Source organism: Phyllostomus discolor, chromosome 3 (assembly GCF_004126475.2).
Source record: "Phyllostomus discolor isolate MPI-MPIP mPhyDis1 chromosome 3, mPhyDis1.pri.v3, whole genome shotgun sequence".
Lineage (NCBI taxonomy): Eukaryota > Metazoa > Chordata > Mammalia > Chiroptera > Phyllostomidae > Phyllostomus > Phyllostomus discolor.
The window spans coordinates 194,622,912-194,640,771 of NC_040905.2; the positions used below are offsets into that span (position 1 = coordinate 194,622,912).

At 48.7% G+C, this 17,860-nt stretch overlaps 1 protein-coding gene across 11 annotated transcripts in view; it reads right to left on the reverse strand.

Annotated features, from left to right (window-relative positions):
- The window catches only part of PTPN3 (protein tyrosine phosphatase non-receptor type 3), a 105,003-nt gene that overhangs the window by 45,080 nt on the left and 42,063 nt on the right, over nt 1–17,860 (reverse strand). For 10 of the 11 annotated variants that reach the window (XM_028521991.2, XM_028521973.2, XM_028521982.2 and 7 more), the window contains 6 exons: nt 16,821–16,873; nt 10,763–10,883; nt 9,581–9,668; nt 6,765–6,853; nt 5,579–5,642; nt 2,239–2,411 (listed from right to left, as the gene is read on the reverse strand). In XM_028521991.2, the coding sequence (XP_028377792.1) occupies nt 2,239–2,411; nt 5,579–5,642; nt 6,765–6,853; nt 9,581–9,668; nt 10,763–10,883; nt 16,821–16,873 (588 nt within the window). The remainder of the gene's footprint in view (nt 1–2,238; nt 2,412–5,578; nt 5,643–6,764; nt 6,854–9,580; nt 9,669–10,762; nt 10,884–16,820; nt 16,874–17,860) is intronic. The other variant, XM_036022026.1, reaches the window with a different exon arrangement.

Below are 17,860 nucleotides of genomic sequence, written 5' to 3' on the forward strand. Positions count from 1 at the left end.
CTCACAGCAGCCCTGCGAGGAGCCTCTCCGTCAGAAACCAAGTGGCCATCGACTGAGAGCCCAGCATCAGGAGGAGGAAAGCAAGCTACACGATTCAAAGGTTTAATGTTCCTCAAGAATATGTCATAGGTTATTAATAGGTACTCTCTGGGGGGAGGGGAAGTGTTCCACTGCCCCATTAGCTTGGAAAACACAGAACAGGTTTCTTTCGTGGGGACCCTTTCAGGGGGGCCTAATATGCAAATGTGTAGATGTCTCTCTAGGGGCTGACCAAGTCATGGAACCTCTCTAAGCCTCAGTTTCCTCGCCAATAAAATGGAGATAAGGAGGACTGACATTTTCCAGTCCACTGAAGCTGATTATCGGTAGCCAAGAGTTGCTGACCTGTGCCCGAGCCACCCCCAACATCCCAGGTGACGCCCCTCCCCGTGGCAGATGAAAGATGGCTTACACGGTCTTTGACTCCCGAACCCGGGCTGGTCTGTGACTGCTGTGACCAGGAGTAGCTGGGCCAGTTCCAGGCCTTGCCTTCCAGATGATGGGCCAGCTCTGTCTTAGACCCTCGAAGCCCTGCGCCTCTGTGTATGGAATACAACTACCCGGTGGGGAGCCTGCCTGAAGGGGGCCTGAGATCGGAGGGAGGGAGGGAGGGGGCCAGGCGAGTCCGGCCCTCCAGTCATCTCACCAACACCAGGGATGCAAGAGAAGTCGTCTTGGACCCTCAGGCTAGCACAGCCACCAGCTGCGTGTCGCTGAGAAACCCCAGCCTATAACACACAGGTCGAAGGCCTTCCCGATTCCTGACCCACAAATCCTTGAGATATCGTAGGACGGTTGTTGCTTTAAGTTACCAAAACAAGGGTAGTTTTTTGTATGCCACAGTGGATAACCAGACCCCCTCTCCCCTACCCCACTCCATGCTGGCTGCTTTTTACAGAAGAGGAGATTGAAGCAGCAAAGTAAATTGAAACTGAAGTGACTCGGGCAGGATTTGAACCCAGGCTGCTTGGCACCAGAATCCATGCTTCGGTTGCTCAGTATGCCAGCTCTAGGCTGGCCCAGAGGACTGGGTCCAACGGAAGCAGATACTACATTCCAGGAAGTTGTGTCCAGGACTTGTTCACGAACAGAACGACTGAATGTACAGATATACCAGGCGGTATTCCAGGAGCTAAAACCTTGAAAATATATCTATTCCTGGTTTATGAGAAGCTGAGAGAGAGCACTTGGCACCATCAATACTGTTACCAACAGGAATGCCCTACTTATTGACTCTATAAAGTTACTTAATGGTGATCAACACGACAGTGAGGTCCCTGGGAGAGCCTGAGACAGTCCTGGGTACTAGACGCTGGCTCACACGGGGACGCTGGGTGGCAACGGCCGTATCCACAATGCACAAAATCACAAAAACAATGTCTTCACACCAAAAATCGATCTAGAATTTAAGAATGACTGATAAACAATTTCTGCTACATCTTGTACTTAGAAGACAGTTTTAGAACAAATAAATACACAAAAATGTAAACTGCATGGTTAGTTTACTTAGAGAATGAATTCGAATCTATATTAAAAGGTAAAAACTTACAGTGTTATTTCTTTTACTGTGCTACTTATTAAATACTTTAAATATTATTCTTGTAGATAATGTCATTTGAAGAACTAAATATAATTATAATTAAGTGTGTGCATGGACAAAAGTAGGCACTCAATAACTGTCAGTTATAATTATTACAGTTATGTCATGATTGTTATATATAACATATGCCAAAGTCAGCTGACCCGGGGAATCTTTAATGCCGTCCACTCGTTCATCATTACGAAGGACCTCAGGGGATTAACAGTTCATGGGAGAGGCTGTCTCAGTGGCAACAGGCCAGGGGAGCCCACGTGCCAGGCACCACGGTGACCCTGAGTCATGACCACGTGCCTCCTGATCGTGACAGGGTGTGAGAGCAGCTGGAACTCTGGCTGCCCGGGAGCTCGGGGGATGCAGGGGTGAGAAGGCAGAAACAAACGACGGGAATATGAGCAGTGTCTGAGTGGGTGTGGAAAGAGACACGGCTGTCCCCAGACGGACCTGCAGCCATGGTCCCGAGACCCACCAGGAGCTCCTGCTCCAGGGCCTGGGGCGCCCGGGCAACGGCGTCCCTCCCCCCAGCTGAGGACCGCCACGACCCAGGGGTGACCAGGACAAGTTTACATCTCAGTCTAGTGTGGAGACTCCGACGTACTCACTTTTTGGGGTTCCTAGAGCCCAGCGTCCAGTACTGAGACAGAGCATTCTTTTCCTGAGGTAGTAGCTTCTTTGCCTGAAAGAACGTGTGGTGCTCGACGCAGGATTTCCACAAGTTTTTGCAAGATCGGTAATTTAACATGTTGAAGGCCACGATATGATCCCTGGATTCAGTCTGGGGGGAAAGAACAGAGTAGAGATTTCATCCACACAGGTGCAGAAGCAAGGTCTCAGCACTTCACGCCACAGCGTTGGCAGTCAGGGAAGACTGACAGATGGCAGCAAACCGGCCAGCCAGGCCCTGGGCGCAGCCCGGGGCTGCGGGGACCTGCGGGAGCCGGCTCTGCTGGCCGTCTCATTAGCGGGAAAGATCACCAGAGTCTGCTCTTTGCCGGTCTCTGCGCTCTGTCGTGAACACTTTCATTTCCGGAGTACTTACATTTCTAGGTTGGATATATCTGGAGCGACCGCATAAGGGCTGTCTGGTACACTCTCTCCCCTGGAGAGAGAAGCTTTCACCTATCAGACAACAGGAGTTCTATAATGCTTTAGATTTCTCTACTTGCTTTCTACAAAGCAGAGTTAAATCTAGCGCTGACACATAAAAATCACTTTAATTATGTGCTTTACCTTCAGCCTACCTGGGTTTAGGATTTCTGTTTTCCTGCTAAATTACCAGCCTGTGCATTTCTGGGCCACCCTGACTCTTGTCCGGGGGAGTCAGGAGACCCAGATTCTAGCCCTACTTTCCTCCGGGCTTTGGTGTTCCTGTTCCTAAGCATTCACTGCGATGGGGAGCCACATTAGGTACGTATCACCTTGGAAACACTGGGAAACACTACGGACACAGTGACAGGAAGTGAAAAACACGTAGCACGACAAGATGGAGTGTGGTGTCGTGGAAAGGGCCGCTCTGATTTGAATTCCAGCCCCTCCACTCCGTAGCTGAGGAAGCCTCAGCATCCCCACGGCTAAGTCGTTCTCCCTCGTGGATAAGCCAACTGCGCTGCCTGGGAAGGCAGAGCCTCTCAGGAGATGCGAGCAGTGGCCAGCGTGCATGTGAAATGCATCAAGGGGAACAACCGACCCTGCTGACTCTCCTGCTGCTCTCCAGTGCTGGGTACTCTCACCGGTGCTCTTTTGTTTAATCCTCACAATGCCCTGAGAAGTGGGCACAACTGCAGTTCTGTAAAGAAGGTAACTTGGGCTAGGGCAGGTGAAGTAACCTGAATCCATTGTCTGACTCCAGAGCAAGTTACTTCTCCAGCCAGACAAGCAGAGTGAGTTATACAGAGAACCATTGGGTCTTCCGGGCTCTGGGTTCCACTTGCTTTCTGCCAAGGGCCCTCTCTGTTATGTGTGTGGCAAACTGCCTCCACCCGGGAAGGAGCCGGGGTGGCTAAAAACGAGAAGCAGCGGCCAAGATGGAGGTGTAGGTAGATCAACTTTGCCTCCTCACACAACCAAAAGGAAGATAGTAACAAACTGAAAAAACAAAAAATAACTAGAATTGCCAGAAAATCAAACTGTATGGAAGTCTGACAACCAAGGAGTTAATGAAGAAACATTCATCCAGATGGGTAGGAGGGGCAGAGATGGGCAGCTGGGGTGGAGAGGACTCACAGCAAGGCGCCTGCTGGCAGACCAGATGATCCCACATTTGCATGTGGATAAATGGGGAGGAACAACTGGGGAGTGAGACAGACCATGCAACCCAGGGTTCCAGCAGGGAAAAAAGAAAGCCTCAAACCACTGACTGAAAATACCTGTGAGAGTTGAGGCTGTAGAAGAAACTCCCAGCCTCACAAGAGAGTTCATTGGAGAGACCCACAGGTCCTATAACACACACACACACACACACCTGCCCAGGAATCAGCACCAGAAGGGCCCAATCTGCTTGTGGGTAGTGGAGGAAGTGACTGATAGCTGACAGAGAGTAGAGCAAGCGGCACTGTTCCCTCTTGGACCTCTCCCCCTCATACGGCCCCACAGTGCAGCAATGTAGGTTGCCCCACCCTGGTGAATACCGAAGACTCCGCCCCTTACTACTAACAGGTGTGCAGAGATAAAAAAATATGGCCCAAATGAAAGAAGAGATCAAAGCTCCAGAAAAAATACAACTAATTGATGAAGACATAGCCAACCAATCAGATGCAGAGTTCAAAACACTGGTAATCAGGATGCTCCCAGAAATGGTTGATTATGGTTGCAAAATAAAGGAAAAAGTGAAGGCTATGAAAAGTGAAATAAAGGAAAATGCACAGGGAGCCAACAGTGAAGGGAAGGAAACCGGGACTCAAATCAATGGTTTGGAGAAGGAAAAAATAAACATTCAACCAGAACAGAATGAAGAAACAAGAATTCAAAAAAATGAGGACAGGCTCAGGAACCTCTGGGACAACTTGAAACATTCCAGTATCTGAATCATAGGGGTGCCAGAAGGAGAAGAGGAAGAGCAAGAAATTGAACACTTATTTGAAACATAATGAAGGAGAACTTCCCTAATCTGGGAAAGGAAACAGACTTCCAGGGAGTCGAGGAAGCTCAGAGAGTCCCAAAGAAGTTGAACCCAAGGAAGCATACATCAAGGCACAGCATAATTACATTACCCAAGATTAAACATAAGGAGAGAATCTTAAAAGCAGCAAAAGAGAAGGAGACAGTTACCTACAAAGGAGTTCCCATAAGGCTATCAGCTGATTTCTCAAAAGAAACCTTGCAGGCAAGAAGGGCCTGGAAAGAAGTATTCCAAGTCATGAAAGGCAAGGACCTATATCCCAGACTGCTCTATCCAGCAAAGCTCTCATTTAGAATGGAAGGGCAGAGAAAGTGCTTCCCAGACAAGGTCAAGTTAAAGGAGTCCATCATCACTAAACCCTTATTACATGAAATGTTAAAGGGTCTTATCTAAGAAAAAGAATTAAGATCAAAACCACAAAACAGTAAAATGACAACTTACAACTACCAACAACTGAACCTAAAACAAAAACAAATACGAACTAAGCAAACAACTAGAGGAACAGATTCAAAGAAATAGAGATCACATGGAGGGTTATCAGTGGGGAGAGGAGGGAGAAGAACAGGGGAAAAGGTACAGGGAATAAGAAGCATAATTAGTAGTTACAAAATAAACAAGGGGAAGTTAGTAATAGTATAGAAAATGGAGAAACCAAAGAATTTATATGTATGACCCATGGACATGAACTAAGGTGGGGGAATGATGGTGGCGGGGTACAAGGCGGAGGAGAATAAAGGGGAGAAAAAAATAGGACAACTGTAATAGCATAATCAATAAAATATATTTAAAAAGCAAGAAGCGAAGCAAGCATAGATATAACTCACCTGTTTTTGGCGTTGTTGTATAAAGAACTTTTTCCTTTTGAAAGAAATTTTTAGGATGTTCACCCTGCAAAAAGGAAAACACAGGAAAAAAAACCACAGAAAAGCACATTAGGGATCAGCCGGGCTGTAGCTCACGCCTCCCAATGAGAGTCCTCTAGTCCTTGATGGGGGTGACCGGAGTTTACTTCAGTGTGGAAATGACTGTGGCCCCATAGCCTCAGCCAAACATCAGGCAGCTGACTAAAGCCGAGTATCACATAAGGGCCCCTGGATTATGAGGCAGCTTTTAAATAACAAGAGCGACGGGCAGCACGCTCTTTGCTGTCAGCTGCTTTTGTGACGGGGCCGCTCTGTGTGAGCCGGTGTGGGCCCAGGGAAGACAGGTGAGGGCAGTGTGGAGCCGCAGGGAGAGGACAGACAGAGCAGCCGGCCCCGGCCCCACATCCCAGCTGCATTACCTAACTCTGTTATTTACAGCTGTGCGTCCGGCAGCCTCTTGATGGACTGTATAACAACACAATCACGGCCACCACTAACTGCGCATTTTTTGTATGCCTGGTCCCTTACTGAACGCTTTCCAAGCAGTCCCTCGACTAAGCCCTTCAACAAGTCCTGAAAAGGACATTTTATTACACGCAGTTTTCAGACGAGGAAACTGAGTCTCAGAAACATCACCTGAGAGCTCAACTAGGAACACCTGCAGCCGGGATTGGAACCTGTGTTCCTAAGTCCTCCTCTGTGAAGCCACTGCCTCTCCCACGCACTCACCTTGTGAGGATTCAGGTCTTGGGTCCCCTGAGCTTTTAGGCCAGAAATGAACCCTTGTAAAAGTTCAATGAATAACTAAGCAACCACATTGAAAATACACTTCCTTTCCAGAGGAAGTTCTCTGAATTCTGGTCAATGCACTCACTGCCCAGGATTCCTTATCTCCAAAACCTGCCCTGCACTGTTTTATCCACATTTCCACTGAGCATCTCAAACCACAGGGTGACTGGGGGTGGGGAGGGGATGCCAATGAAAACCAACGTTCCCAAGTTCTGAATGTGGATCCAGTTCAGAGGTCAGAGGTAAACACTTGGGAGAAAGTCTCTATCCTTATGTTTAAAACTAGGGGTAACACTACTTTTGCTCAGCATAGTTTAAAAGCACGATGCGGGAATAATTAGAACCAGTTTGTACTTACCAAGGATAGAAACTTGTGCAAATGTATTTTCGGTACACAGCAATGCCCCCAGAAGCAATTCCAATTGTTAGATCTAAGTTGTGCAGATCCTGTCAAAAGGAAGAGCTCAGATGCACGGCATGTCACGGTTAGGCTCGTCTCCTTTGGGATCTCGAGCACCCACGCTTTTATAAACGGCAACGTGTATGAGCTCCAAAGGGAAAACGTTATGGTGAAGAGGCAAAAATCCCATCTTAACAGGTACTTAAGATCCAGGTGCTCGGCACCAGATTCTCCTAAAGTGAACACCCTCTGCCTGACACCTGCCTCACCAGCTTGGAGAGTTACCGGGCAAACCCGCTCATTCCACAGAATCACTGAAACGAAATTCGATTCTACCTTTTCACCAATTAGCATGAGATCTCACATTAAAATCAGAAAGATCTTGCGCCCTTCACAGCTTTATATACACCTCAACTTCCACCCCTGGAAAGGGTTAGCTATTACAATGAAGTGTACATCCACCAGCTTTAAATCCAGTGAAAACAGAAATGCTGCTTATAAATCCAATAAATCCGATGTTTATAAAGAACCTGTGTGCGAGGCGTTGCTGTAGATAACAAAGATACGGAAGGGAGATGCAGCACCATGAAGCTGTTTAAGTCTGTTTGGGGACATGGTGAGTATATGCACATAAATGTTCAAATAAAACAGTTCCCTCCCTTGAGTTATCTATATGCCTGTTTGCCCAGATATTCATAATTACAAAGAAAGAGCAGAATTTGACTCAGACAGCACTTACTAACTGTGTTATTTTGGACTAATGAGCCTTAATGTTTCCTTTTATGCAATAAGGATTATCGAACCCACATCCAAAGGTTCTTATCAGGCTGAAATAACAGAATATAAGTAAAGGTTGTGAGACGGAACCTGCAACAACTCACTTTTAAAAAATGGTGTGAACTTGAGGAATTAGAGAGACTGGCCAAAGAAAACAGTACCCATATAGTGAGAATTCAGGGAGCAGACACTATTGGGCACCCGCTTAAGCAAAAGCAAATTTGCTTGGTGAAAACCAGGGCTGCATTTAAACATGACACCTGGGATCAAAATGTAGGGAAAAATACTAAGCAGGCAGGACAAACAGATGAGCAAATAAAATCAAACCTGAGTGCAGAATAGGGACATAAACGAGTGGCTTGGGTGGGCAGTGACCTGGGTCTCAAATCTCCTGGCCCTGTGGTCCGTCAGTCTGCACCTCAAGCCGGTAGCACGGACACTTACTGACCACTCAATTCCCACGCCCATCCCCACACCTCCCAGCTCCCCTTGTAGAAGGCAGGGCCATCTGACTAGTTCTGGCCGACGTGCTAAGGTCAGAAGTGACAGTGTGTCTCCTCCGAGCCAGATCGTGTAAGAGCCGGTGCGCAGCCTCCAGCCTCCTCTCCTCGAGACGAGCACGAGGCCTTGAGCTGAGATGCTGAAGCCACAGCCAAGAGCAGCTGAGACTGCTGAGTCACACCTGGAGGAGGGAGGCCCTGGAGAGTCAGCAGGACCCACTGCAGACTCTGAACTACTGAGAAGCTCTGTGGAATCAAGTCTGAGATTCAGGGGGTTTGGGCTGATACGGCACAGCTGCGGGTGACCCAGCTGCCTCTGGTACCTTGGAGCTGTCAGCTAGACAGGCAATCATCTGGCCTCAGGACCCTCATGCGGCGCTGGGCGTGGGGAGGACACAGATCAACTCAGGCAGATGTGAAGCCTACTTTACCACTGAAGAAAGTTCTCCACAGCATTCCACTAGCAACAAAATATAATTTGCAACTAGGACTTAATGGTCAAGTCCCAAAGGTGATATTTTGTAAGATCCAGTATCTTTTTTCTACTTTATTCCCGATGTTGCAAGGTGTCTGCCACAGTTTTGGGACTGAAGAGTGTGTTTCTATGGACTGCAAAAATATTTATATAGATATAAGATTTGGTCACTTAATTCAACTTCCCTGGGCCTCAGTTTTCTCATCTGCAAAATGAGATAATTAGAATACTAACTTCATGAGGTCACTATTATTTTTAAAGGAGACCTCACGGTCTCACATGAGAGCACCTGGAACAATGGCCAGTACATACTAGGTGTTCAACCAATATCGGCTTCCTTTTGGATATGATGTGGGCCAATTACAGGCAGGAAAAGGAAAGGTCAGGTATCAGACAGTGCTGGGGTCACGTGCTAAAGCCACTACTTAGGTGCTATAAGTCCCTTTGAAAAGCCCATGAGTATCAGTTTCTCCAACTGTAAAATGGGAGTAATGATAATACCTCACAGGAAATAAATAAACTACTGTGTGGCAGACAGAAATTGCTCAGGAAATAATAGATATTAGTCAATTTTATTTAAAAAGTGACAACCAACTGAAAATACTGATGTTCATAATCACATCATGATAATTTAAAAACACAATCATATTTGAGTAATTAGCTCTAATTTGAGCAGCACTGAGATTAAATAGTAGAAAGCTTAACTCATTAAAGTGTTGCTTGGAAAACAGAGGTTTTTGCTTCTTCAACCATAATATAAAATGCCTACAAAAATTACCTGTTTGCAATCCTCTGACCCCCACCCCCAGATAAAGCCTTCAGTACAAAGGCAAACATGAAAAAAGCAACTGAATAAATAACCAGAAAAACTCAGTATTACTTTATAAACTTCCAAACATCTGAAAAAAAGGTTTTATGGGGTCTTTTTTTTTTTTTTGCAAATGAAAAAGTTTCAGAAGATGCTTTCAGACTTCCAGAAATTAAAACAATTTTTTGAAGCAAAATATGCCAGGGGCACTTACCCGGCCACTGTGCAGCTCCACTCCGTAGAAGTCGAGGGTCCGCGCTATGTTGATGAAGCAGGATTCAGCTTCCGATTGCTTCAGCCCACTAGAGGAGACAGAAGATCCAGAGTTCACCCAACAGAGGATGTTAACTCCAAGTTTAAAAATCCATACAAACCTAAAAAATCTGATAGCATTACTCTAAAGTTACTAACTGCCTTATGTTACTAATCTCAATCTAAATCTACATGCTACTAAACCAGGTCTTCCCTCTTGTCCACTGAATAAGACTTCGACTAGCCCACCCATTTCTTCATTAAATAATACTTCTCATTTAGCAGGCTCTCACTACTCAGACACAGAAGATTGTCACCTTCTGGAATTTGCAACCTACTTATTCCCAGTTGCTTAATAGGTGCTCTTCAGGTCTTTCTGCCTTTATCTACCCTCTAAGCAGCAGCCTCAAACTTCCAAACGTCACTGGACTATTTTAGGACACTGGCTTCTGCCTGGAGAGCAATTCTGGGAGAGGATTGGCAGAGCCCTTTAGAAGGGACGCTGGGTGGTTGGCCTTTGCTTTTATGGCCTTCCCAAGCACATGAGGTCCCTTGGGGCCCAGCCTTCCATTTGGGGGGTGGGGGAGTCACTGTAACTGAGGCAAGGGAAGAGGAGGCCAGGTGGGGTGTGCTGCTGCAGGAAAGGCTTGGCCCCTGTCAGTGCAAAAGCCTGAGGCTCCCTTCTGGGAGTGAGGCAACCTCATGAGCGGAAGCTAGGGAGGGCTTCGGCCTGACCCAGCCTGTCAGCAGTTTCGTCCATCAGCCTGCGTATTCAGTCCCACCTGAAGGAATGGCCCGTGTTATTAAATGGGGTAAACCACGAAAAGGCTTGCCTGGTAGGGCCCATTTGTGGGGCAGTCTTTTAAAAACGGACCTTTCCCTGAGGAGTTAACCGATTTCAACAAGATCCTAAAAGAGAGCACAGCAAGTTGCGCCAAGCTCTCACTGCGTTTTGACACTTTACAGGAGGCCAGTCATGCCGAATATACACGCCCTCGTGAAGCTCAAAGGTTCACGGACCCCTGACGTCTTGAAAGCGGACTCGTGAACGCAAGGGAGAGGAGAACACAGCAAACACGAGGGGATGCGGGGCTGACGGCACCCCGCCGGGGTTCCCAAAGTAGGCCGCCCCTCCCCCCCTCACCTGTGCTGCTCGTGGAGCGACTCCACCTTCGTCAAAAAGTCATCGTTCTGATCTGGGATAAACTGGCTGTCGGAAAGATAGCCCGGCTGATGGACGGAAGGATCATAGTCTCCAAAATGAGCTGTCAAGACAGGAGGAGGAGGAAACGGCCTTGTCAACATGGTCTGTGTGTATGAGCATCTATAGCATCGTACGAAAAACATTAACTGGAAATGTTCTCCCCGAAGGCTCTGCCACCACAGGAACCTGAGCTCCCCATTAGCTCCGGAATCCACATTCATTACTCGAACTCTCCCTATGGGTGAAGTACTGCCCCCTGTGCTCCAACCAAACGCTCCTTGTCCCCGAGGCCACACAAGGGGGAAGGAGGAGACTGTTCGAGTCTCAGTCCTTCCTATTCCACAGCAGTTCCACGCAGCACTTTGTGGTCGCACCCCTGGGTAAAGTAAGAGGACCCACTCAGAAAAATGCCACTCTCTGTACGCCAGGCACTGTGCAGCCTCCTGCAGTGCCCCACGGCTATTTAACCCTGGACCAACCTGCTCTAAAAGATGGGTGAGGGCAGAGGAGGGGCCATGCTGACCTCACCGTCTGCATCCTGATTCACTCCCTGGAATTCAGGAAGCACAGAAGGGAGGGAACCAGGATGTGTTCAGAGGCCATGGGGGGAGGGGCATGAGGAATGGGAGTGGGTGGGGCTGAAGGATCTAGGTCCTGGCAAGGCTGAGGGTAGAGTTTTGGGGGAGAGGGAAACATTCTTAGGGGGAGTCAGAAGAAAGGGAGACAGGTATTGGGGCTGTCAGAGAAACTGTTGGGGACCTGCAGCCGGAGAGGGGAGAGAAAGGGGGGGCCTCACAGAGGAGCTCCCAGGCTGGCCCCAGGTCCAGATGGCACTCTCCCCCCAGATCCTTGACTGTCCTCTGCAGTCACAACCCACTGAGCTCTGTGGTGTGATTCGTATTCTGGAGAGTCAGCCGGTGCTCAACCTGTGCGAGTGCTCACGGCTGCCCTGGGGACTGGAGCCACCTGGGCGTCTGGACTGCGGAGGAGACTGGGAGGAAGAACCCTGGGCAGGGACCCAAGAACACCTACTTCCCTTCCCTAAGATTCAGCTTTCCCATCTGTATAAAGACAGGAGTGAGAAAGACAGCTTCTAGCTCTGATGAGCAATTAATCCAGTACTTCATTTTCTTGATGAAATAAAAAAAAACTATTTCTCATCTTTTTCTTAGAACCTAGATCTTTCCAAAGGTTTGAATGAATTCACCCTGCAGCCGGCTTCAATGCCATGGGGCTTCCGAGCACTCAGGAGGCTTTCAGAGCGCCCGCTAAACACAGAAGGTTCCCAAAGCACACGCAACTCCTCTTTCACAAGGACGGGGACTGGGGAGGACCAGGGCAGTGGTGCTTCACGGCCAATGCCAGAAGGATGTGCGCCAGGTGGCCGCGTAGGTGGCTTTCAAACACAAAGTCAGATGCAAGGGTATCTTTCTTTACACCCACTCAGCCTTGCAGACCCTCAATTGTTACCATACACAAGGGCTGCTCTTTGAGATCCCACAGTGATGAATGGAGCTATTTCCTCCGTACGCTGTTCCTCACGGGCTAGGAGTGGGTATGAATGATCTTTAGGGCATAGCTCCTAGGCGAGGCCCACAGTACGTGCTCAGAGATGTGGTACCTGGCACTGCCTTGTAGAAAAGCTACTGCAAAGTTCAGTTTTGGAAGGGGGAGAGGGCAGAAAGTCCAGTGGCCTATGCAAGCGGACTTGGCCGAGGGTAGCCCACGGGCCGTGACGGCCAGCCAAGTGATGCTAAGCTGTGGACAGAAGTGTCAAGGCTGTATGTCGTCAGCACAGTGTGGCCGACAAGTGATTTTGTGCATAGTGAAGTGTATAGCAGTGCATTTACAGGAAGTGATTTAGATGCCCTGGCACAGGGTCGGCAATGAGGAGAGCTCAAGAAAGCCTGAGAATCCCCTCATGGGAAAGGGGGAGAAATTAGGGTCCAGAGAGGAGAAGGGACTCGCCCCAATCACAGAGCCACTGATCAGAATTCTGGACCAGAACCCAGGTGGCCCACCCACCAGCCAGTGCTCTTACCCACCCACCAGGCTGCCTGCCAGGCCTGGGCTGCTGCTGGCCCTTTGCTGATGACGGTGGTCATGTCCCCAGAGGGCAACCAAATGCTGCAAATGATTTTCCTGAGCCTCACGCAGAGTCCCACTAAATTCTACTCTGTTGGTTTCATTAGCTCAGAAGATCCTCTTGGATCGTGACTTGGTCATCCATTGTGTAACTAACAGTCCCAACCCCAAGATGAACAGCAAGGTTCTCTCTTCAGTCAAGTCACTGACAAACGTCTGAACTTAACACAGGGCCAATGAACCTCCCTACAGGGAGGTTTCAAGACTTGAAGATTTTCCCTTGAAATCTTCCTCGGCTACTCTGTGCAGAGTCCTGAGCGAACCACTAGGGGGAAACATAGTTAACAGCCACACACAGAGATCTGCAAGGCACAGAGTGGTTTCCACTTTGATTTCAAGGGCATCATGGCAGGAGATGCTCCTGATGACCCAGTGGGAGGTGATGCCTCCAACCCCATTAAACAGACCATGGACCCGGGACTGAAGGAGGGACCTGCCCACTGTCACTCAGCTGGTAGCACAGAGGCTGGACTCTGAGCACAGCCCACACTGTACATTTGCTACACTACATGCCCAGGTGATGCGTGCAAAACCTAATGATGGCAGAAAGAAAAGAAATAAGAGCTTCTACGCTGGAAATACCTTGTCTTTTAAGTTCCAAGCATTCTTCTGGCTGATATTTTACATTTTGTAAAAAAAGACAGAGTATGTCACAGGGACTCAAATGTGTGGCATTTCAAGCTATTCCTCCACCTCCCACTTGAGCTTCGAGGCTCTTCTCGGGGTCTTCATCACTAGGAGGCTCTTCCAGACCCCGTCCCTCTCCCCCCAGGCAGGATGCAGCAAACCCTCTGCACTCACCCTCAGTGCCAGCGTCATCTGGCCCGCCTCTGCCTTCCCGGCAGGCTTCGGGCCCCCTTGAGCAGAGCAGCCGGCTATGTGTCTGTGTGCACCGAGCCTCATGCAGCACCCACACGTGCCAGAGGCTCAGAGGGCATTATGGAGTAAATCCATATTTCTAAAAACGTTATTCTCTGAGCCTCCCTGACAGGAGACCAGCGATCTTCCACCATGGACTTTCCAGACGTCTCACCCACAGATCACTTTGTCTTATCCAGTAAGAAAATGAGCGTTTGGCTCGCTGACTCACTGATCATTGGTAGGTAGGGCTTGTCTTCGTAATAGACACGCGTCTTGGGACAATGTTGTAAAATGTACCAGATAAAATGTAGGCATTCCCTTTGATGCAGCAATTTCGTATCTAAAAATTAATGTTATAGAAATGTATATACGAAGTATGAAAAAGTGTATTTGCTGAGGGTGGAGGAATGAAGAACTTGTCCTTAAAACAGCTTGCAGGACACCCATGATATTACTTAGCAGGACAGTCAAGCTGCTATTTCCACTGAAGCTCGTCTGCACTGTTTAGATGCTAATAACTTTCTTTAGCCCCAGCCTGTTAGTCTCTTGTGGAGTGGAACCTGACGGCTGAAGCTTAAAATAAGATTTTTTTCCATTCTTAAATTTTACTCTAAATAGAATTTGTTTGTAACAGGCAGTACTTTCTAAACGCTTTCTACTGGGCAGACACGGACACGAAGTCATAGTTACCACTTGCCATGTGCCAGGCACTGTTCTGAGGCCTATTCCCGTCTTAACCCCTTCCATCTTCACTACAACCCTGTGAAGTTGGTACTGTGGGCATCCCCACTCGGCGGATGAAGAAGCTGAGGCCTGCAGAGGCTCAAGGTCACACAGGTGTAAGTGGAAGAAGCAAAATTCAGGTAACGCGGCCTGTCTGTGCTCTCACGGACTCGGTTAACAGCAACTGTCCAACTATAAGAAGTTTGTAGTTGTAGGTCACCTTCACACAATTTGACCAAGGAGTCATATTGCAAATTGTCATAATCACCATCATCACCCTCATCTTACAGGTGAAAAAATCAAGATTCACTGAAGTCACAAATGCAGAAGCCGGGATTTAAATCAAGCCTGACTGTGTCCTGCATCCTTTCGAGTGCTCCTGTCCCTCAGACCTAGAGCTCCAGGGGTGAACACCCTCCGAGGTGTGGGAAGGCGTGGTCTCCCCAGCTGGTCAGCCTGGCAGACATGGACTCCCTGAGGTCAAGAGAGCAATACGAATGGAGCTGACTGGTGACGTGCCATTTCCCACATGCATGCGACACGGCCAAGTCTATTCCAGATGTACCATAGGGAAAGGCGAACTTTCAAACCCACCCAGGCCTACCTCTGTGACCTCTTCTCGGTTTCCCAATGGGCAGAAGGAGATGCAGGCTACAGAGACTAACACTGGGTCTTGTCTCGCTAGTGAGTAGGGTTACTGTTAGAAGTCTTCCGCTTCCTGGTGTCACGCAGGTTAGCAGGTAAGCTGCATGCCCAGCCACCCTGCTCTTCGCCTCCCCCATGTCTGTTCTTTTCTGCTAGGGGAGTAGGCAGGCTTCAGGCCACATCAAGAGTCTCCATCAGCCTTCTCCTGCTACTCTACCTTTTCTGAGACCACAATGGGGCGCGTAGTTCAGCCAGCACCTGCTCTATGTCTGGGCCATCTTGCTCTCTCAACTCGCTACCACGCGGTCAGCCAAGAGGGTGGCAGGCCTGGATGGTGTGGGGTTTAGGAGAAGGCAGAGCGCCCTTCTTAAGTCCTGAGCTGCCGCGTGGCTCTGCACAAGCTTTCCATTGGAGCCCTGTGCTGGCACCACACAGTGAACTAACCATAAAGCCACACTTCGCCGTCTACCTGGCTGGTCACCTTGTCACCACATGCAGCAGCATCTACCACAGGGCTGTCACGAGACACAGGCTCAATGAAGTTCTGCTGACTAATGAGGAGACTGGTGCTCCAGCCTCAACAGGCCTTGCTGGAAAAGTCCATCTGGACTTTTTACCCAGTATGGCTGCCACTAACCACACGTGGCTCCTGAGCACTGGAAATGCGGCCAGTCCAAATTAAGATGTGCTGGCAGTGTAGAATCTGACTGGTTTCCAAAGAGGTAGTACAACAAAAGTAAGATATCTAATCTAATTAATAATTTTGTTTACCTTGATTACATATTAAAATAACATTTTGGAAATATTGGGTTAAAGCATATTAAAACCAATATCACTGTTTCATTTTATTTTTTTAATATGGCTACTAGAAAATTTAAAATTGCAATGTGCCCTGGCTGGTGTAGCTCAGTGGACTGAGTACTGGCCTGCAAAACAAAGGGTCGCCAGTTCGATTCCCAGTCGGCATACACCTAGGTTAAGGCCAGGTCCCCAGCAGGAGGGGCGTATGAGAGGCAACCACATAGCGATGTTTCTCTCTCTCTCTCTTTCTCCCTCCTTTCCCCTCTGTCTAAAAATAAATAAAATCTTTGAAATTACTCATGCAACTCATACACATTTCTGTTGGGCAGTACTGCTATTGAATAAAATATATATAACCCATTAGCTCTATGGAAACTCTAAAAATAAATCCCTAAGATCCCAGCAGTGTTTAGAGTGGCACCAAACAAGTAGCAGGAATGTCCTCCAGTGAATTCCACAACTTAGGCAGGTCTTGGTTTCCAAGTCTGTAAGAGGTGACTGGTGTAAGTATCGGCCCCACTGGGGCTCATTACGGAGATCAAGCACAGACTGTGAGCAAAGCCCCCGGAAGACGTAATGTGCGATGGGGGTCTTCTGTGCTATGCACCCCCCCGGGAGAGAGCCGCACGCCACAGCCCATCCTCTTTCTCCTTCCACCACCTTCCTAAATCAACATCCCCGAGCTGAAGGAGAGTGCGAGTGGGGATGCGAGTGGAACTCTCTGGACAACCAGAGCGGCTTTCCCAACAAGAGCCCCGGGGGAGAGGGGCAGGGGCACGGTCAAACCGGAGGAGCCAGCGATCTGCCTCCCTCGGTGACTTACACTGTACTGCATAGGAGGCCAGGACCACTGCCGAGTTAAGTGGGCAGGTCAACCTGTCAGGAGAAAAACACGTTAGGAAAAAGGCACAGGAGCGTGGAACACTCATTGACCACCTGTCTTTTCTTTCTTGAGTTAGCCTCTAAAAGATACCGTGCATCAGGACAAAAAGTTTCATGACACAACTAATAACAAGCAGTGAAGATAAATGCAACACAAAAGGTTTCTAAAAATTAAAACTGTTTCATGTTTAAAGTAATATACACTAATGCATGTGCCCTGAAGGCCATGGTGGGCGAGGGCTTGGGCTGGTCACAAGAGGCCAGGCTCACATCACTAAGAGGAGACGTGAGAAAACTGGGCTCTTCGATCACAGGGCAACCGTCGTTATCTTTCCAGTAAAGACATGAGACTTTGTGGGGCTCTCCGCCTGAACCCCAACGGTCCAATGACGCTGGGATTCTGGACCACCCACTTTCTGGAATGGTGGCATCCTCTCAAAGAGGAAAAACAGAAAAGTATGAGGAATTTTAAAACTCCAGTGAGTTTTAAATTACCTCGTTGAGTTAGTTCTAGTTATTTAAGACCCCCAAATCTATTTATCCTGAAGCTTCTAATCTATGGGGAATGGTCTGCCCACCCCCTGGTTTTCCTGCCACCTACCAGGGACCCGTCGACTCCAGGTTGGACTTGTTCTTGTGCCCTCGTGAGCTCCTGCCCTCCCATACACCCCCATTCCGCCGGTGCTTTCACCTCCGTCCTGGTCTATCTCAAGTCCTCTGAGTGCTCCCTTTTCTCTGTTCAACCTGGGGCTCCGTGGTCTCCTCGGAGCCCGGCCAGCAGACCTGACCGGGGCAGGGGTCACTGCCCGGTGGAGGCGGGCAATGGGGAGGGCTGAACCCTGCGGCAGGGGTGAAGGCCTGCAGCGTGGGGAGGCAGATTTTAAAAGCACCCTTCCCAGCAGCCCCATGGGAAGTGGAGAAAACATGCAGTTTCCATGGCAGCCCCTGAAGATGTGAGTCATGGCCACCTTTCCGACTAAT